The sequence below is a fragment of the Tupaia chinensis genome, unplaced genomic scaffold (assembly GCF_000334495.1).
Source record: "Tupaia chinensis unplaced genomic scaffold, TupChi_1.0 Scaffold146740_1, whole genome shotgun sequence".
NCBI lineage: Eukaryota > Metazoa > Chordata > Mammalia > Scandentia > Tupaiidae > Tupaia > Tupaia belangeri.
Window position 1 is genome coordinate 1,646,256 of NW_006206595.1, and position 21,320 is coordinate 1,667,575.

Below are 21,320 nucleotides of genomic sequence, written 5' to 3' on the forward strand. Positions count from 1 at the left end.
ACATTTGGTTATTCCTGGTGAGAACATTTGCAAATTGCAATGGCACTTCTAGAACACTTACAGAGAAAGGCAATTTTCCAAAAAAGCAAATGCTTTCTCCTTGGGGTAGAGTATGGGAACCCTGGATGAATCCTAAGTGCAGGACTCAAAGATAAGCTCTCTGGGCTAAGCTTTTGAAATATCTCTGCATTTAACCTTCCACCATAGTGTTTCACTTGATTTTAACTGAAACAGAGGTAGAACATTCAACTGTTCACCTTCCAATGTTCACATTTCAAAGGAAGAATACCTTCTTTTTTTTTTTTTTGGAGAGATTTTTTGCTATAGGGCGCATGTGCTAGCCAGACAGACAGAGAGAGACATAGAGACAGAAAGCGAGAAATCATCCCCCAGGAGGGATGGTCATGCTGCAATCCCTTCTCCTCCATTCTCCTCTCGGGATCTTGGGCACGCACACACATGCACCCGGCATGAGTTTTAAGCCACCGGGTCCAGGATACGAACCGTTGTCGACTACGTGGGAGTCCAAAGATAAATAAACTCCCTCTCCCAATTTGTGACAGTAGCAGTAGAAATAAAAAGCCACTTTCTTTGTACTAGTTTTTAGGACTTCAGAAACTAAAATCCAGACTAGTGAACCTAGACCCAATAAACATCTTAAGCAGTTTCTTAAAGCTTGTGAACCAAACTGGTGGCTTTAATCAGTTTATTAAAGAAACAATACTGTCTATTTTGTGAGCTAACAAAATTAACCCAAGTAGGTATTCCCCTATTGTGAATCTATTCACGCTCTAAAAGATCAGATATTTTGTGATTAAGTTCTCACAATCATAAGCAGAGGAATATCTCTTAAAATAACAAAATAAGGTTTTCCATGGATGACAGCCATTAGCTTACCTCATTCCTTTAAATATTTAAAAAGTACAAAATAACTATTTTCCATTTAATTGCTTTGCTGAGTTGTGCTCAGTAGCTGATTCCTTGCAATGAGATCCACACCTCTACTTGTTTTTTCCAAAACTAGGTCGGAGTTCTGGGTTACTAGGATAGTTTTGTCCTGTCATTACCCAAATAAACAAAATCAAAAGTGTCCAGTAACACTACTAGAGTTGTGTTGATTGATACACAAACATAAATGAGCAGAATTAGGCACATGGGTATTTTTCCCCTCAATATATTACCACCTTTTCCAGAAGAAACAGTCTAATTATTCACTTAAGATCACACAGCTATCATCAGAAATACTATTATACTGGAGTACCTTAAATCTTTTTTTAGAGCATGTAGCTAAACAGACATTTTTGCTTCATTAGGAGAGAAATCTGCTTTGTGTAAAACTCTTGTAAGGCAGCATTCTACAGAAAGCCCATTCCCCTTTATCTGTCAACCTGCTGGGGAACTCATTTTTGGAAAAATTTGTCAGTATGCTTCATGCATGCCCCTATCTATAGCAGATTCTAAATCTTCCCCCCTGCTAGATATTTTTAAAACTAAATCAAATCAAACCAAACCTGAAACACACACACAAATCCAAATAAATGGTTTGGGAAGATTATGAAGCCTTCTTATAAGGTCCTTTAAAACTAGGATAGCCTTGAATCAGAAATCTAACTTGTTATGCCCAGATTCCAGGATAGTCAGCAAGGCTTCACACATTTAAGCTTTGAAGCTTAATCAACGTTCACAAACAGGTAGAAAGTCTATTTCTTCTCCACCTGAACACTAGTCCTCCATTCTAATATTCATTCCTACATAATCCATACCTACTTAGATAGCTAGTACAATGTTCAGAATTGTAAAGTGAAGAGACAAATAAAACAAACCTATCCTAGGTTGGAAATATTCAGGGAGCAAGATGTCCCAAGGATTCTAAACAAGAACTGGGTATTTTGCTACGAAATGCTATCAATATCTCGGAACTGAATAAACAGATGTGATCAGAAAAGGCCCATTTCTATAAATGCTAAAAAGAACATCGTCCATATGTATCAGAGAACAGAAATATAGTTACTTTTTCCAACCCAAATTTCCTTTCTACTTTGGCTGGATCCTTTAAGATAGTACTTAACCAATTATCATGCTATCTACATCGATGGTTTATTTAGAAGTTCTTCTCAGTATGAAGGTTCTTGCATCAAATGAATGAGGACTCAAAGGGGGAGGAAAGAAAGGTACTTGTCAGTTTGAAAGTCACAGTTTATCATTCTATAATTAGACTAGAAGAAAAATGAAGAACCCATTAGTAGCAGGAAGAAGCAAGAGTCTTGTAGGGTCTGGCATCTGCAAGGAAATGAAAAAAAGTGTTCTTAGTTCCTTTACTGACAAAAGCACCAACTACATCTGACAACAGGACACACAATTATAACCCAATTAAACTCTCTTGGCCTGCTGGAAGAATGTTGTTAATGGTAGAACACCAAGTGCCTTCTGACCCTTAGCTCTTTAGTGCCACTGAGTATACAGAAACTCGTTAATTGAATTAGAAACATTCTATACAGACATCAATGTACACTCCTTATGTCAATAGTTTTACAAGTGAGAACACCAGGACTATCCAGTCAACTGATTCCCTTAGACACTTCTGAATTAATTTTAATTAACTTAAGTTGATACCTTTTCCTTTTCATATACTCTATTTACTCATTAATTTGACTACAGTCTTTGAGCTATTACAATGCACATTAGGGGACACAAATTAACATATTACCTGCTTTTGAGATATTTAGCTAGTAAAAAGTGGAACTATTGATAAAAACACAAGTGGGTAAAACATATTAAGCACTAAGTGAAGACATTTTTCTCATGTACGTACATTCAAAATTCCACCTGTAAGTTCCTTAAGGGAATAAGTCATGTCTTCTATTTTTTGGTATTGTTGCAAAGAAGCTAGACTATTCTGCAGCAAGAGGAATTAAAAAAATTATGCTTCATTTTTTTAAATAAGTTTTGTGATAGGAGACATTCACCCACTAGAGAGAGACACAGAGACTGACAGGCAAAGAGAAAAAGTGAGAAATCACCCTCCAGGAGGGATGGCCACACCACAATCCCTTTTCCTTTGGGATTGGGCATGCATACACATGCACCTGGTGAGCTTTTTTTTTTGAGAGGTTTTTCACTATAGGGCGCGTGCGCTCGCCAGACAGACAGAGAGAGACATAGAGACAGAAAGCAAGAAATCACCCCCCAGAGGGGATGGTCACGCCGTAATCCCTTCTCCTCCATTCTCCTCTCGGGATCTTGGGCACGCACGCACACGCGCCTGGCGTGAGTTTTAAGCCACCGGGTCCGGGACGCGAACCGCGGTCGAATACGTGGGAGTCCAGTGACATAGCCATTATGCTAACTGCTGGTTCCCACCTGGTGAGCTTTTCAAATCGCTGGGTCTAGAAGTTGAACCAGTCGGCCATGTGGTATCCAGCTGCCTTAACCACCACACCATCTGGATGGCCTTGATGCTTCTTTTTTTTTTTTTTAAGGTATGAAAAGCAGCTCCATGTGTGGAGTCTTTTTTTTTTAATTAAAAACTTTTTTATATACATTAAATCACATTATTTAGCTTACAAAGTGAACATTTCAATATGTGAACATTTCTCCCCAGTCCAGTTGATCAAAATATCTTCAACCACACCTCCCCATCCTGTCAATGCTCTGCCTCCGTATCCCTCCTCCAAATGTCCTTCCTTAGGTCCCGCTTCTCCACACACACCACATCTGACACTAACCCCCATCTCTTGTGTTTGTACAACCTTAGGTCAATCAGTTTAAGTCATAGAGTGCAGACACTTGGTATATATTAAGTGGGGACATACAATATCTCTCCTTCATAGACTGGCTTGCTTCACTCAGCAGTAACTCTTCCATGATGCTTCATCTTTTAAAGAGAGTAAGAAGATCTGTAGCTGGTCACAGATTCTTATATAACCTAGGATAATTTTTATCTATTTATTTATTTTTTATTTATCTTATTTTTCCTAGGATATTTTTTTTCTTCTTCTCCTGATTCCTCAAGGGTTACAGAGAAAGTAATGTGTAAGGAGCTTAAAAGCAAAGAGTTAAGTTCCAAAAGTCAGAAGTGTCAGGTCTTAAGTTATAGGAATAGAGGTCTCTCCTATGTTTTCATCTTCGAGTAGACATTTCTACTGCATAGTTATCAATAGTATAGAATCACCAAACATCTTGTGTAGGACATCAGAGAGGAGCGCGAAGTTCACCATATATCTAGGACTGTTCATGGATACCCTTTAGTGCTGCTGTCTCTTTTCCTTTTAGTGCTGCTGTCTCGTTCCCTTCTGGAGCCAAATCCCATTTTCTGGCTTCCAAGTATATTTAATAATTTGACATCCAAACCTACCAAAAACAAAATGGCTGGTTTTCAGGAATTTTTAGCATCTCAAACATTAGCTTTGGTATAAAATGAACCCTAACTCAAAGATTCATCTGCTTCACTGTGTAGAGAGTAAATGGACTGGAAAGGAACATGTGAATTATTAATTCATTCATATGATAAATACTCACTGAGGGTTGACTATCTGTAAAACAGGTGGGCTATAATCCCATTCTCAGTCTTTGTAACACTCCTCTTGCCAAGAGCAATGGGGCTGGGCAATCTAGACTAAGACAGCACCTGAGACATCAAACTTGGCTCTGCCATAGGCACAAAGGGTAACTTTAAGGAAAGGTTGAATCTACAAAAAGTGAAAGATTTCTACCTCTCTATTTTGTAAGGTTCTGCTAAATCAAATATTCACATGAGATCTGAGACTCTTAAGAGATTCTTAGAGACCCAAAACTTTTAAGTGCTCATTAAAAAGAGTATGAATTCTTTAATGAGTGTTAAACTGTACTGCACAGGGAAAGAATTGCAGAGCAGTCAAGCACAGCTGTCTGATTAATCTCAGTCCATTAAAAGAGTCATGATAGATCTAGAATGCAACTTTAATTAAAAAAAAAAGGAGGAAAAAGGCAATGTGTACTAATCTTAGGGAAAACAATTTGGCATGTTAACAGAATTCTAATTTAACTAATAAATGCCTATTCATTAGAGTATAAAGCCATAACAGAGGCTTATATACTTAAAAAACACATGCACATGCAAAGTTTTAATTTGGTACCATAATCTGAAAGAAAATTGGACCCAAACTGCTTTATGTCCAGTTAAATTTTGCTACCATATGAAGAGACTGAAATAAAACTGAAACACTTACTTGATGAGATAGATATCCAGTTACTGTGCATTTCCATCTACAAGTAGAAATATTTCAAAATAAATATACCATATCAACTGAAATTCACTCCATATCTTAATCTTAGTGAATATAAAACATTTATTCTTAGCTAATTATAGCATAAAAGTAGAAGAATTTAAAATTACTGATCAGATTCCATTCAAGTTACTTCACCAATTAAGCTTTTGGCATATATTGGGTTGTCAGAAAGCTCCTATTTTTTCTATGCAAAAAAGTGGCATAAATTTTCCAACAACCTAATAATATGGTGATCTCATTTTTTGGGGGGATGCAAATATCCAAAGAGAAATGTTTTAAAGAAAATCCTCTAGCCATCTAAAACTTAGCTCAAACAGTAGCAAAGACTGAAATCAAGGGAACTGGAATTTGGGAGCAACATTAAGAAAAGAAAGTTTGTGTTAAATAAAAATCTCGGATATTCTATATGTGGCAATTTCTTTCTTTTTTTCTTTTTTTTTTTTTTGCTATAGGATGCGTGCATTCGCCAGATAGACAGAGAGAGACAGAGAGATAGAAAGCGAGAAATCACCCCCCAGGGGGGATGGCCATGCCACAATCCCCTCTCCTCCATTCTCCTCTTGGGATCTTGGGCACGCACGCACACACACCAGGCGTGAGGTTTAAGTTACCGGGTCCGGGACGTGAACTGCGGTCGATTATGTGGGAGTTCAGCGACATAGCCATTACGCTAACTGCTGGTCCTGATATGTGGCAATTTCTTTACTAAGGCAGTATGATGCAAATTTAGTTAACTTAGTATGGTCTCTTCTTTCTAGTGAGGACAGCTAAATGCATTATAATTATCTTTTTTAAATAAGAAATTTTTTTAGGGCTGGCTATATAGTCTACGGGTTGAGGGAGTCAGATCTCATGTGGCTGACCATGGTTCTAACCTTGGCCCAGGTGGTTTGAAAAATACTCTGGGTATGTGTGCCTACATGCCCCAAATCCTGACAGGAAGAAGAAATGGAGGAGAAGCGATTATGGCATGACCATACCCTAGTGGGGATTGATTTATGCCTCTCCCTCTGTGAAGAACACACAGCTCTCTGGCAACTGAAAAACAAACAAACTTTATTTTGGAGAAAAGTCTCATTATGTTTTCCAGGCTGGCCTCGAACTCAGGATATCTTCCTGCTTCAGTCTCCTAAACAGCTGGGATTACAGATGTATGCCACCCATGCCCAGCCTGACTAGCATTCCTTTTTAAAGAAAAAACAACAAAACAAAAACAAAACCAAACCCCATTTGTTTGTTGTCATTTTCAAGCTACTGGGTCCAGGAATTGAACCCAGTTGGCCATGTGGGATTCCAGCACCTTAAGCACACCACCTGCTAGCCCTCAAATAGCATACTTTATGCTGGTTCTGAAGACTTACTGTCTTTTTCTCTATTCATTTCATTTTTGGCGCCTGCAATCCAAATTCTGGTCCCAATTTCTTATTAATATTATGCCTTGGGGCTGGCAGGTGGCAGGGTGGTTAAGGATGTGAATTCCCACATGGCTTACCGCAAATCCTAGACCTGGCAGCTTGCTTTCTCATTGCCACTCTCCCCCCATTCCTCTCTGGTCAAATTAAAATGAATGAATAAATAAAATAATAAAGTTAAATAATTCTTAAAAAACTTAGAATTACTTCCTCTTAGCCAGAATCAAGAGCCTCTTAACTGGTCTTCAAATTTACTCATGGTATTTGATATCAGTAGTCACTCCATCTTGAAAATATTTTTTTGGCTTCTGTGACTTTTTTTTTTAATAAAGACTTATTTATTTATTTATTTTTAATTTGACCGGAGCGGGACAGAGTGAGAGAGAAAGAGAGAAAGCAAGAGGCCAGGTCTTTGACTCGAACTGTGGTCGGTCATGTGGGAGTCCAGTGCCCTTAACCACCGCGCCACCTGCTGGTCCCAGTTCTGTGATCTTGTACATTCCAGTTTATAATTTCTTGTTCCTAACCAGGGTCACTAGTAGCACGAGGTTAGGAATTTAGGGCACAAATTTTATTTTATTTTTTAAGAAGGCACTCACTTTCAGGATCATGATGTGCAAATACTCAAAGTGAATACATCTGAATGATCAAGACTAACTGTATTTAGTATAATAAAAAGAATAAAAGCATTTTGCTTGTGTTTCACTTACTGTTTTTCCATGGCAGAACGTATGGCAGAGACTTGGGAACTCGCATGCCTGAAGCCAGGTTACTCTTATGTTCCATAACTATGTTGCTTGAAGGGCTACAGAAAGAAATTAATTTGACTGTGTTGGCGTATCTGTATTCTTCAGGCAGGTACACACAAGATAATCAAGATGTATTTTTTGTAATTTGGGGGAACAATAACCTACATTCATCTGAAATGTAAACACATTTCCATCAACAATTGGATGATTAGAATGATTACCACTTCTCTGGAAAGCTCCCTGTTTTGTGCAGGCATTAAGATGGGTCTAAGTATTTTCACTTTTCAGAAATTGAGATAAACAGCAATGCCATCTACTGTTCAGCTGTATGCCAGGCTTATCAAATCACTCAATAAACATGAGAGGAAATAAAACGGAAAGACAATCACACCAAAGGCAACAAATCTGAGAACTCAGGTAAAATTCAAGTTGTAATCAATGGAATTTATCTTTAAGTTTTTTGATCTTAGTGCACATAAAAGTAAATACTTAAAATTATTAATTGACCTCAGTAGCTAAGAAATGAAAAATTGGTAAGCATCCTGTTTGGGGAAAAAAAATTAAGCCTAACCTCATATTCCTTCATTTTTCTAATTCAGAAATATTCTCATTTGGGTTTGAAACTTCATCTTCTGGGGTCTGACTCTTGGTGGTAATAAGTAATATTTTATTTTTTTAGAGAGAGTTTTTGTTGTTGTTGTTGTTATAGGGTAATTGTGCACTTGTTGGAGAGATGGAGACAGAAAGCAAGAAATCACCCCCCCAGGGAGATGGCCATGCCATAATCTCTTCTCCTCCATTTTCCTCTTGGGATTTTGGGCACGGACACAAATGTGCCCTGCGTGAGTTTTAAGCTGCTGGGTCCAGGACTCGAACTGCAGTTGACTATGTGGGAATCCAGTGACATAACCATTATGCCATCTGCTGGTCCTAATAAGTAATCTTATAGCTCTAAATTAGATACAAAATCAGTGGAAGGAAGAGATGCATTTTTTTCACACTCTTCAATAAGTGCTCTGTATTTCACAATCTCAAATAAAAAACTTTTTTTTTTTTTTGGAGAGGTTTTCGCTACAGGGCGTGTGTGCTCGCCAGACAGACAGAGAGAGACATAGAGACAGATAGCAAGAAATCACCCCCCAGGGGGGATGGTCACGTTGCAATCCCTTCTCCATTCTCCTCTCGGGATCTGGGGCATGCATGCACATGCGCCCGGCATGAGTTTTAAGTCGCCGGGTCTGGGACGTGAACTGCGGTCGACTATGTGGGAGTCCAGCGACATAGCCCTTATGCTAACTTCTGGTTCCCGAATAAAGAACTTTTTTTGTTTTGTTTTGTTTTGTTTTTGCTTTAGGTCATGTGCACTTGGCCCAAGAGAGACAGAGAGAGGGAAAGTGCAAATCCCCCCCAGCACCCCCATTGCCATGTTGCAATCCTTTCTCCTCCAGTCTTCTCTCAGGATTTTGGGCATGGATGCACATGTACCAGCATGACCATCAAGCTGCTGGTTCTGGGACTAACTTTGAAGGTAGCTATGTGGGATTCATCACCTAAACCTCCACACCAACTACTGGTCCCACCAATAAAGAACCTTTTATTTATTTATTTTTTAAGAGGTTTTGCCATAGAGTGTGTGTGCTTATGGAGAGTGGCAGGGTGAAGAGAGACAGACAGTCAAAGGGAAAATGAGAAATCATCCCCTGGGGAGATGATCATGCTGCAATCACTTCTCTATTCTCCTCCTGGGATCTTGGGCATGCACATATACATACACCTGGCATGATTTTCAAGTCACCAGGTCCGTGAATTGAATTGTGGTCACCATGTGAGAGTCCAGTGACATAACCACTACTCCATCTGCTGACCCCAGTAAATAACTTTTTCCCTCAGACACTGGTTACCTAGAGTAAAAATAATCCAAGTGGTATTGCTAGAGAATTTTTTCAAATAATTAAAATAACGTAAACCTAGCAGAAGTCTCAAATAAGACACATGTGTCTGGTGCCACTATCTCCCTTGCTAGACTATAAGGTAGTATATAATTTTTAGAAATATATTTTAAAAGAATTATTTAATTTTTAGTCACTATCTTTTTTTAATTTTGCTATAGGGCATATGTGCTCATGAGAGAGACAGGTAAAGTGAGAAAGCAAGCACTAGGTCTGAGACTAGAACTGTGGCCAGCCAGCGCCTAATTACCATGCCACCTGTGGGTCCCATAAGGTAGTATTTTTTAAAAGTATTTATTTAATTACATTTGCTATTATTATTATTTTTAATTTGACCAGAGAGAGGCAGAGAGAGAAAGGGAAAGTGAGAAAGCAAGCCATCAGGTCCAAGGACTTGAACTGCTGTCCACCATGTGGGAATCCAGCACCTTTAACCACCACGCCATCTGTTGGCCCAAGGTAGTATTTTTGTATCCTCAGTGATTAGTAGAGAGCCTGCAACTTTTGATGTATCAAGGCGTGAGTTAAAAAAAATCCCACTGAAACAATATATAGATTAAGGTAACACCAAGGAACATCATCTAGCAAAGGGGTCAATTCATGCTCTGATGGCTTTTTTTACACTGATTTGAGGAGGCAGGGCTGAAAATGAGACCATTTCATTTACCTGTTGTTGCCACAGTAGTTGGCTGTGCCCCAGACAAATGGGGTGCTGGTCTGTTCCCACAAATCTGCCAAAGGAAGCAAAACAGTTTGTGGAACTACTAGATAAGATACCAGTTCTTGCTAGTTGAATTCATAACATGGGAAATAATACACCTAAGTTTGGAGAAGCAAGTAAAAATTGATCAACTACTCTGCCTAAGTGACACAGTAGCAAGAATTTAATTGAAGGATATAAACACAGTGACATAAATAATAATAAACGTGCCTAGTAACAATCAAACACAGATGGTACAACACAATTTATGGAAAAAAACAGATGTAAAGTAGTGCTTTTTCCAATCAAGAAGGATAGGCTGTTCCGTGTGTCTGCACAGCGATATAAATGGGCTCATTTTGAGGCCCAATAAAAATAATAAGGCATTCTGAACAACATGGTATGCTTATAAAAAAGGAAAGTCTTCCTTTTGTCTGAAGCAAATGACTTGAGATTTAGACACTGTGAAGAAAAAGACAGAGGTATTTCACCTTTATCCCAATCTTCATCACAAGGAGGGCACTGCCACGTACTCCCAGCCAGGTTTTCCTGTCCAAGGTTCTTGGTTTGGTTGACTATAAGATAATAAAGATTGACATAAGGGAATGTTGCCAAGTTATTGTGCTTAAAGGGGCTAGTAGCTTAAAAGATTGTAGGGTGGCCTAAGAGGTCTAATAGGTTTCTGAAAAGTGGATAGTATGAAAACTAGACATTAGGAGTCTTATCTCTTTACTGAAGGAAGATTAGAAAGGGTAAGAGAAACAAATATGATAAACATAATCGTGGCAATAAAAGGATTTTTATTTTTAGATGAGTTATTTGTAAAATGAGTTAGGCTGCTCAGAAGAAAAAGCAGTCGGACACAACCTGATGACCTGTTGCTATGAGATAAAAATCTTAAAGGCAGAAAATCACTGTAGTTCTGAAGCGATGAAATTTTTAATTTGACCAGAGAGAGGCAGAGAGAGAAAGGGAAAGTGAGAAAGCAAGCCATCAGGTCCAAGGACTTGAACTGCTGTCCACCATGTGGGAATCCAGCACCTTTAACCACCACGCCATCTGTTGGCCCAAGGTAGTATTTTTGTATCCTCAGTGATTAGTAGAGAGCCTGCAACTTTTGATGTATCAAGGCGTGAGTTAAAAAAAATCCCACTGAAACAATATATAGATTAAGGTAACACCAAGGAACATCATCTAGCAAAGGGGTCAATTCATGCTCTGATGGCTTTTTTTACACTGATTTGAGGAGGCAGGGCTGAAAATGAGACCATTTCATTTACCTGTTGTTGCCACAGTAGTTGGCTGTGCCCCAGACAAATGGGGTGCTGGTCTGTTCCCACAAATCTGCCAAAGGAAGCAAAACAGTTTGTGGAACTACTAGATAAGATACCAGTTCTTGCTAGTTGAATTCATAACATGGGAAATAATACACCTAAGTTTGGAGAAGCAAGTAAAAATTGATCAACTACTCTGCCTAAGTGACACAGTAGCAAGAATTTAATTGAAGGATATAAACACAGTGACATAAATAATAATAAACGTGCCTAGTAACAATCAAACACAGATGGTACAACACAATTTATGGAAAAAAACAGATGTAAAGTAGTGCTTTTTCCAATCAAGAAGGATAGGCTGTTCCGTGTGTCTGCACAGCGATATAAATGGGCTCATTTTGAGGCCCAATAAAAATAATAAGGCATTCTGAACAACATGGTATGCTTATAAAAAAGGAAAGTCTTCCTTTTGTCTGAAGCAAATGACTTGAGATTTAGACACTGTGAAGAAAAAGACAGAGGTATTTCACCTTTATCCCAATCTTCATCACAAGGAGGGCACTGCCACGTACTCCCAGCCAGGTTTTCCTGTCCAAGGTTCTTGGTTTGGTTGACTATAAGATAATAAAGATTGACATAAGGGAATGTTGCCAAGTTATTGTGCTTAAAGGGGCTAGTAGCTTAAAAGATTGTAGGGTGGCCTAAGAGGTCTAATAGGTTTCTGAAAAGTGGATAGTATGAAAACTAGACATTAGGAGTCTTATCTCTTTACTGAAGGAAGATTAGAAAGGGTAAGAGAAACAAATATGATAAACATAATCGTGGCAATAAAAGGATTTTTATTTTTAGATGAGTTATTTGTAAAATGAGTTAGGCTGCTCAGAAGAAAAAGCAGTCGGACACAACCTGATGACCTGTTGCTATGAGATAAAAATCTTAAAGGCAGAAAATCACTGTAGTTCTGAAGCGATGAAAGCCAAATTCAAGCTGATGATGTAGTATAACACTAATGTGAAGGGGCCAAACTCTAGTACTAAACTATTTTAGCTAGTTAGTCTTACCAACATCTTGCTCAATACAACTTTTGTCATCACAGCTTGAGATATGATGGCTGATTTCAGCCCGAGGAACCTGGTGGCGAGCGTTAAAGGGACAAGTAGCCAATTTGTTGGCGACATCAGGATGATTCTGTGGAAACAAAATTAGGGGATCTGTCAGTTTTTTAGGTCTCTTAAAGTCTAAGCGGGGGTGGGTGGTATGGCTCAGCCTTGTTCTATAAATGGCTCTCCTAAAATACCTAATAAATTTATGGCCTAACTATTAACTATGGTAGTAAAATGATGAGTTTTTATAGTAGAAAATGAAGAGGGATTACTTATCACTCATATAGACCAGATAGATATTACTTAAAAATTGTCAAAATGTACACCTCTTTGTTAGGACTGTAGAGACTAGAGAACACAGATACTGGGGTTAGACTGGCTTATATAGCGCTACACAGTAAATTTAGCATTGGGCTTTTGAACCATATCCTCTCCTCCTGTTTATTTCAGAGTCACGAGAATCAAGCAGTGCAGCCTGTAATGGTAGCATTCCCTGGATGTCTCTGAAAACTGATATTCAGGAAAAATAGGAATTCTAGCACAGTCTGCATTGCGGTAGTGCCCCTGCTATTGCAACACAATAGTGCTGGAAAATAGCTGTTGTAAGGGAGCCGCAGAGGCGGCAAACCAATGATTTTTTTTTCAGATTAACACAGGGACACTTACTTAAAGTAATGATGCCTGAAATGAGGCTCTGAACAATTTGACCTTTACTTCAGCTATTTTGCTAAGGAAAAACCCAAATGATAGAGTTTACTTTGCTGACCATGTTCCTTATTTTAAAGCAAGAACAGAATTTAGTATTATCCAAATCCTAGACAAATATACCAGCAACTACATAATTTATTAGAAAAAGATATCACAAATAAAACTCGAAAGAAGCAAAAATAATGTGAACATGAAAAAGCAGAAAAAACATAGAGGATTCAGACATTTGTGAGCGCTAGAATTTCTATAATTTCCTTAAGGTATACCAGATATTCAATGCAAACATTTTGTAGCCAAAGGTTAAGAATATAAGGAGAGTTATGACAGTATGCTCACCAGGGAGAGAGAGAGAAAAAGAGACAGAAAGTGAGAAATTGTTCTTTGTGGGGATAGCTATGCTACAATTCCTTCTTTATTCGCCTCCTGGGATTTTGGGCATGCAAGCACACATGTCTGGCATGTTCATAGAATGTTTTTCAAGCCACTTGGTCTGGGACTAGAACTGAATAGTCAGCTATGTGGGATCTAGCTGCCCCAACCTTCACTCCATCTATTGGCCCTTCCTTTCCCAATTTTTATCCTTGGGAAATGTCTGAGAGACTATGAGAGGAAGATGTAGTGGGATCTGCTAATGCATAACGTCCACGTTTAACCTTAAGGGATTCCTGCTATCCAGATCTAAAAGAGCTACAGAAATAATTAACAAAGGCACACATGTGTATTTCCAGGATTGTAAGAAAAAGACTTTTTAAAGGAGGCTAAATCTGAATTGTATGCAGTTTGGATTAAATATCAAAACTATGGGCTGGTTGGGAACCAGCAGTTAGCATAATGGCTATGTCACTGGACTCCCACGTAGTCGACCGCGGTTTGTGCCCCGGACCCAGTGGCTTAAAACTCACGCCGGGCGCGTGTGCGTGCGTGCCCAAGATCCCGAGACGAGAATGGAGCAGAAGGGATTGCAGCATGACCATCCCCCCTGGGGGGTGATTTCTCGCTTTCTGTCTCTATGTCGCTCTCTGTCTGTCTGGCGAGTGCACGCGCCCTATAGTGAAGACCTCTCCAAAAAAAAAAAAAAAAAAAAAAAACTATGGGGTGGCCATGTTGCACAATGGTTAAGCATTATGGGTAGGGAGCCAGGGCCCACATGGATAACTGTGGTTTGAATCTTGGCCTCACTGGCTTGAAAAACACACCAGGTGTGTGTGCATATTCAAAATTCTGAAGGGATGGAGAAATGGTAAAAAGAAATTGGCATGACCATGCCCACTGGAGGATGCTTTTATTCTTTTCTCTTCGACCAGGGGAAAAAAAAAAAAAGTTAACATACTGTAGAATAAAAACAAAATTGTTTTTCAAGCATAAATGCTGACAGAATTTTGGCCTATATGACCTTGTAACAACATTCTATTCAATTAATATAACATTAAAATTGTTTATATCAGCTAACTCTATAAGAGAGTGACTAGAGAGAACCTTCTCTTTTTTAATAAGCTTACTGTTGGAACTTGGAGATACAGTTATTTTTAGGAATAGTCTTTTATTGGGTTAACCTCTATCTGCTCAATCTATCTAAAATTTCTAAACAAAAAAATTAGAAAGAAAAATATTATAGCACTAAATTCTTAACAGGACAAAAAACACATCAACTTTACAAGGTAAGAGGGACTTCTCATTGCTTAGCAAACATTAATGTTTCTTCTGTTTTATAAAGGTTAAGACTTCTGAGATGCTGTTTATAAAGAATATTTTGTAACTAGCTGGAGTAGAAAAACCAGAACAAAAAATTAGGCACCTTAAGAAATAAACAAATTCTTTGATATAAATGTTGATACTTAACACAGAGGTAGAGTCCCAAAACAATTCTGGCATTCAATTAAGACATTTATACCACAATTATTTGAAGTTTACAAAATATGGCTTTTAGAAAGAACTCACAAGGGCATTAGGGGGCAAATTATGAAAATAACACCCTACCTTTCTGCACTTGATAAGATGATAAGGAAACCTGCAGGCCCTGATCTGATGGTTTTTATCATAAGGGCATTGTAATAGCTTTTCAGGGTCCAGAGAGTCAACTGAATGAAAGAAAAATACAGTTAAGTAAATAAAACAGGCCCTTGTAAAACTACAGCAAACCAGGTACATTTTTAAAAATGGAATCTATAATACAGAACATGATAATCTCAAGAAAACTTAGACTAAAAAAAAAATGGTGACTAGGGACCAGCAGATGGCGTAATGGTTACATCACTGGACTCCCTTGTAGTTGACTGTAGTTCCAGTCCTGGACCCAGTGGCTTAAACTCACACTGGGCATGTCCGTGTGCATGCCCAAAATCTTGAGAGGAGAATGGAGGAGAAGGGTCATGGCCATGACCCTTGGGGAATGATTTCTCCCTTTCTGTCTTTCTGTCTCTCAGTTCAGCACACACAACCTATAGCAAAAATCTCTCTTAAAAAAAAAAGTGACAAAACATTAAAAAATAAAAAATGTAACTCCAAAGAGACAACACTGTGTTACTAACAAATCTTAACTACGTCCAGCAGAACCAGCAATCATGGGATAAGTCCTCAATTCATAAGACTGAACATAAATATTGTTTTCATTGTTAGTTATCTTTACTATAAAAGGAAAAGTTAAATCAAATGACTTTTTTTTTTTTGGTTATAGGGTATCTGTGTTTGCCAGAAACAGAAAGAGGAAAGAGAGAGAGAAAGTGATCTAGGATTGGTGATCATGCCACAAGCCATCTTCCTTCATTCTCCTCTTGGAATTTTGGGCACACATCCCTGGTATGTTTTTCTCTTCTCTTCTCTTCTCTTCTCTTCTCTTCTCTTCTCTTCTCATTTCTTTTCTCTTCTTTTTCTTTTCTTTTCTCTCTCTTCATATTTCACTGAAAACTTTTTATTGGCCCTTTGGATAGAAATGGGCATTTATCCAGGAAGGATGATCCCAACATACTTCTGCTGGAACCAGTGCATGCCCTCCTCTCTGCTAATTCTGTGTTTGGTCCCACTGCAGCCTGTCCTGGGCTTCTAGTCTGTGATGCTGAAATCTGGCTTAACCAGCACCACAGAGAAATTCCAGGCCATGGATACCAATACTTGGGTCATATTTGAACCCCAGGTCAATAGGTTCGTGGATCCTGAAAATGTTTCCAGTATCTGAGAAGTTATTTATTCATAATTCATACTCCTGCACCTTTAAGCTTTCTCCACAGAATTTCTTCTGCCTTGGCCACAGTCTGTGCAGTAGATAACAATCTTCTCATTTTTCCTAAAGCCAAAGGATCTGACAATGTATCTAGCTTTGAAAAACACAGGGGTCTCCCCTGTGAGCAGCTCAGAACCTTGGCTGTTTAGATCAGTCTGTCTTTAATCTACCCTGCTCAGATGTCGAGCCTTGCCGATGCAAAGTTCCTGCATGAGGTTCCTTTTCACCTTGATCCTGCGCCATGATGGAAAATAGGAAGAGGACCTGGTATGTTTTTCCACCCACTGGATCCAGGACATAAACCATGCAGTTGCCCATGTGGGACTCATCTGCCTTAAACATTATGCCATTATGCCACTGGCTGGCCCCTTTTTCTTTTCTTCTTCTTTTTTTTTTTTTTTTTTTTAAAAAGACGTTTCCGCCCTATGGCACATGTGCTCACTGGAGAAAGAGACAGACACTGTGTGAGGGAAAGTGAGAAATCACCCCTGTGGGGGGATGACCACGCCACAATCCCTTCTTCTCCATTTTCCTCCTGGGATCTTCAGCATGCACATGCAGGTGCCTGGTGTGCATTTCAAGCCACCAGGTCCCGGACTTGAACAGAAGTTAGCCATGTGGGAGTCCAGGGACATAACCACTACATCATCTGCTGGTCCCCCTTTTTCCTTTTCTTTTTAAATTATTTATTTATTTTAAAATTTATTATTATTATTCAATTTTGACCAGAGAGAGACAGCGAGAAAGAGAGTAAGAAAGGAAGCCGCCAGGTCTGAGACTCAAAACCGTCGTTGGCCACTTGGGAGTCCAGCGCCTCAATCACCATGCCACCTGCTGGCCCTATCCTTTTCTAAAGGTGCTAATGCAGTGTCCTTCCTATTCTTTAGCTAACTCATCCAGAACTTCCCAAATGGTATACTGAAGTTGGAATAGATTGCTGGTATGCCAATGTATCACTTTAAGGGCCTGATGCACCAGCAAATCTCATATGCATTTCCATTCCCAAATCAGTCTTAGGGCAAGTTGAAGACAGTTAATCATCTTTGTCAGCTACTTTGTCTATGACTAGTATTCCATATTAAAAAAAAAATGGTTGGTTGGCACTACTCTGTATCAGCTATATATATATATATTTGTATAGAAGCTTGAGAAATATTAATGAATAATTTTCCTTTTCATCTACCTGTTTTAACTTACTCATTAAGAATCCCTGTGTTCCAGTTATTTAACAAAGATTGTGTTTACGTAGTTTCTATATTTTGTTGATAAAGGTTTTCACAAGTTCCTGATCTTGGTTACTCTAGTTACCTCTCAAATATCTTTATCAGATAGATAGTTTGAAACATAAAGAAGAAAATAGGGAATTATTTAATCTAGTGACTATCAAATTGGCCAGCTGAAAATATAAAACAATTTTCAAAAACAACATTTTGAGGTTAAGACAACTGCAGATATATGGAAATACTGTGTGAAAGTCCCCAACCTATATCATGCTATTTACAACTACCCTTAGACTATATAAGATGCCCAGGCTGAACCCCAAATTTTAACAAGCTTAGTTAAGGAAGGGAAATTGAATGATTAAGCACATTCTGAGTATATTATGAGAACAAGAAGCAACCTAATAAAATGCTCTTGTCCCCATTCCTGAAGGCAATAATAGAATGTGAAATAAGATAAACAATGCACATTTGATAAGAAGCTTATAAACCAGGAGACAGCTATGAAAATCAAAAGCCAGTGGGGAATTGAAACAGACAGTTTCACTGAAAGAGTGGTAAACATGGAATAAATCGCTAAGCATGATCGTGATGCAAATGAGCCAGAAAGGTGACCTGAAGGACAGGATAAATAGGAAGGAAAAGTCTTAAGAGGACAGGCAGGCTTATTATGCTAACCAGGCGCTTCTTGACCAGCAATCATTTCATATTGTGAAGCTCCAGGACAATCAAGAATTTACAGATGAAATTCTCAATAGTTTCTCTTCATTTAATCCATTCCAACACATGCAAATGTTAGGTCAGGCCAGATGCTGATAGATTGGACATATCTTGTGATTCATTCATATACCACCATACAGTGGTATATGTCAGAGTTGACATGAATGCTTCCTATCGTAATGCTCTACTTATCGGTCTCCGGCAATTAATTAATTAATTTTAAAGAATGATTTTTATTTAACTTTATTTATTTATTTAAATTTGACCAGGAGCCAGCAGATGACATGATGGTTAAGGGTGTTGTACTCCCACATGGCTGACGGCGGTTTGACTCCTAGACCTGGTGGCTTGCTTTCTTGCTTTCCTTCTCTCTCTCTCTTTCTCTCTCTCTGGTGAAGTTGAAAGAAAGAAGAATAAAATAATTTTTCTTTTATAAGAGAGAGATTTTTGCTATAGGGCATGCGTGCTCACCAGAGAGACAGAGAGAGACAAAGAGACAAAGTAAGAAATCACCCTCCTAGAGGGGAGGGCCACACTGCAATCCCTCCTTCTCCACTCTACTTTTGGGATCTTGGGCATGCACACACACGTGCCCAGCATGAGGTTTAAGCCTCTGAGTCTGGGACTCAAACCATGTTCAACTATTTGGAAGTACAGTGATGTAACCATTACACCGGCTGCTGGTTCCAATAAAATAATTCTTTAAAAATTTTATTTTTAATTAAAAAAATGTAAATTGTGGGGCCAAGAGGTGTGGTGGTGAAGGCGCTGGACTCCCAGCATGGCCGACCATAGTTTGAGTCCTGGATCTGGCAGCTTGCTTTCTCACTTTCCCCTCTCTCTGTCTGTTTTTCTCTGATGAGTGTACCTGCCCTTTAGCAAATTTAAAAGTTATAACTATAATGATAAATAAAATTAAATAATTAAAAAATTTTAAATCACAATAAGATACACATAAAATTTGCCATTTTAATCACTTTAAAGTATACAGTTCAGTAACATTAAGTATACCAACTGTGCAACTAAGCTTCACAAAATTTTTACCTTACAAAACTGAAATTCTATTCCCAATAAACATTGAGTCCTTTATTTAGAGAGAGATTTTTGCTATGACATGTGCACTCTTTGGAAAGACAGAAACAGACAGACAAAAAGTGAGAAATCATTCCCCAGGGGGATGGCCATGCCACAATCCCCTCTCCTCCATTCTCCTCTTGGGATTTTGGGGACACACGTGCCTGGCGTGCATGCATACATGCCTGACATGAGTGGTAAGCTGCAGAATCTGGGACTCAAATTGTGACTGGCTACATGGGAGTTCAGCTATGTAACCATTACGCTGGTTCCTTGACTCCCTATTCTTTATTCTCCTTCAGTTCTTAAGTTTTTTGTTTTTTTGAAGAGGTTTTTGCTATCAGGCACGTGTGCTTGCCAGAAAGACAGAGAGACAAAGAGAGAAATCACCCCCCAGGGGGGATGGCCACACCGCAATCCCTTCTCCTCCATTCTCTTCTCGAGATCTTGGGCATTCATGCCCAGCATGCACCTGGCAGGAATTTAAGCCACAGGGTCTGGGACTTGAACTGTGGTTGATTACATGAGAGTACAATGACATAGCCATTACGCCAACTACGGGTCCTGAGATTTTTATTTTAATAATTACTTTATTTTATTTATTTATTTATTTATTTAAATTTACTGGGAGAGGGAAAATGAGAAAGCAAGCTACCAGTTCTGGAATTCAAAGCACGGTTGACCATGTGGGAGTTCAGAGCCCTTAACCACCATGCCACCTGCTGGACCCTTGAGTGTCTTCTTAAATTGAGCTTGACTATTCCAACTACATTATAAATGAAATCATAGAGTATTCATCTTTTTACAAAAAGAGTATTCATCTTTTTTTTCTTTTGAGAGTTTTTTGCTATAGGGCACGTGCGCTCTCCAGAAAGACAGAGAGAGAGATAGAGAGACAGAAAGCGAGAAATCACCCCCCAGGGGGGATGGCCATGCCGCAATCTCTTCTCCTCCATTCTCCTCTTGGGATCTTGGGCACGCACGCACATGCGCCCGGCGAGTTTTAAGCCACCAGGTCTGGGACACAAACCACGGTCGACTACATCGGAGTCCAGTGACAGCCATTACACTAACTGCCGGTTCCAGTATACATCTTTTTGTACCTGACATATTTTATTTAGCATTGTACCCTCTAGGTTCATCCATGATGTTGCAGGCAGAAATTCCTATATTCTATTTTGGAATTTTATTTTTTTAAAATCCAAAATGTGTTTATTGGGATGGTTTCTCACTCATCTTGATTCAGGATGTTTTTAGTGCTGCTTTCCTCCTGAAGGAACATCCTCTGTAAGCCTGTTTTTCCTCCTATAGGCTGGCAGAGGACAATGAAGCAACCAACACACAAAACTACTGTTGTGCATGGCTAAATACTGTGGTGATTTTATAGAATCCTAGGCATTTCACATCCAGGAAGTAGGAATTGGGGCTCTGTACCAGATGCTTCTTGTGGATTCTCTTCTCTTCTGGAGAGGGCTGAAGGAGATTCTTTGCAAGAGGCTGGTTCTTGTGCAGATACTGTCACTGCTAGAAAGGTGTTCTTTTTCCTGCATTTCCCTCCATGTCAATGAACATATTTCGTTGCTGCATATAGATGTACCTGATTCATTTTTTTTCTTTAGAGAGATTTTTGCTATAGGGTGCATGCACTCACCAGAGAGACAGAGAGAGCAGGAGAGACAGAAAGTAAGACATCATCCCCAGGGGGGGATAGCCATGCTGCAATCCCCTCTCCTCCATTTTCCTCTTGGGACTTTGGACATAAATTCACATGTGCCTGGTTTGAGTTTTAAGCCACCAGGTCTGGGACTCAAATCGCAGTCAATAATATGGGAGTCTAGTGACGTAACCACTACATCATCTGCTGGTCCCTCTTTTTTTTTTTTTTTAGAGAGAGTTTTTGGCCATAGTGCAGTAAAAGGCCATTGCC

At 39.0% G+C, this 21,320-nt stretch overlaps 1 protein-coding gene across 2 annotated transcripts in view; it reads right to left on the bottom strand.

Moving 5' to 3' along the window:
* Positions 1–1,956: 1,956 nt before the first annotated feature.
* GTSF1 (gametocyte specific factor 1) overlaps positions 1,957–21,320 on the bottom strand; it is a 25,781-nt gene continuing 6,417 nt past the window's right edge. The window contains exons 3-9 of one of the 2 annotated variants that reach the window (XM_006169113.2): positions 15,140–15,240; positions 12,413–12,539; positions 11,882–11,965; positions 11,358–11,421; positions 7,390–7,484; positions 5,208–5,244; positions 1,957–2,280 (exon numbers count right to left, since the gene is read on the bottom strand). In XM_006169113.2, the coding sequence (XP_006169175.1) occupies positions 5,228–5,244; positions 7,390–7,484; positions 11,358–11,421; positions 11,882–11,965; positions 12,413–12,539; positions 15,140–15,240 (488 nt within the window). In that variant the 3' untranslated portion in view covers positions 1,957–2,280; positions 5,208–5,227. Of the gene's footprint in view, positions 2,281–5,207; positions 5,245–7,389; positions 7,485–10,044; positions 10,109–10,568; positions 10,648–11,357; positions 11,422–11,881; positions 11,966–12,412; positions 12,540–15,139; positions 15,241–21,320 lie in introns of those variants that run through there. The other variant, XR_001369787.1, reaches the window with a different exon arrangement.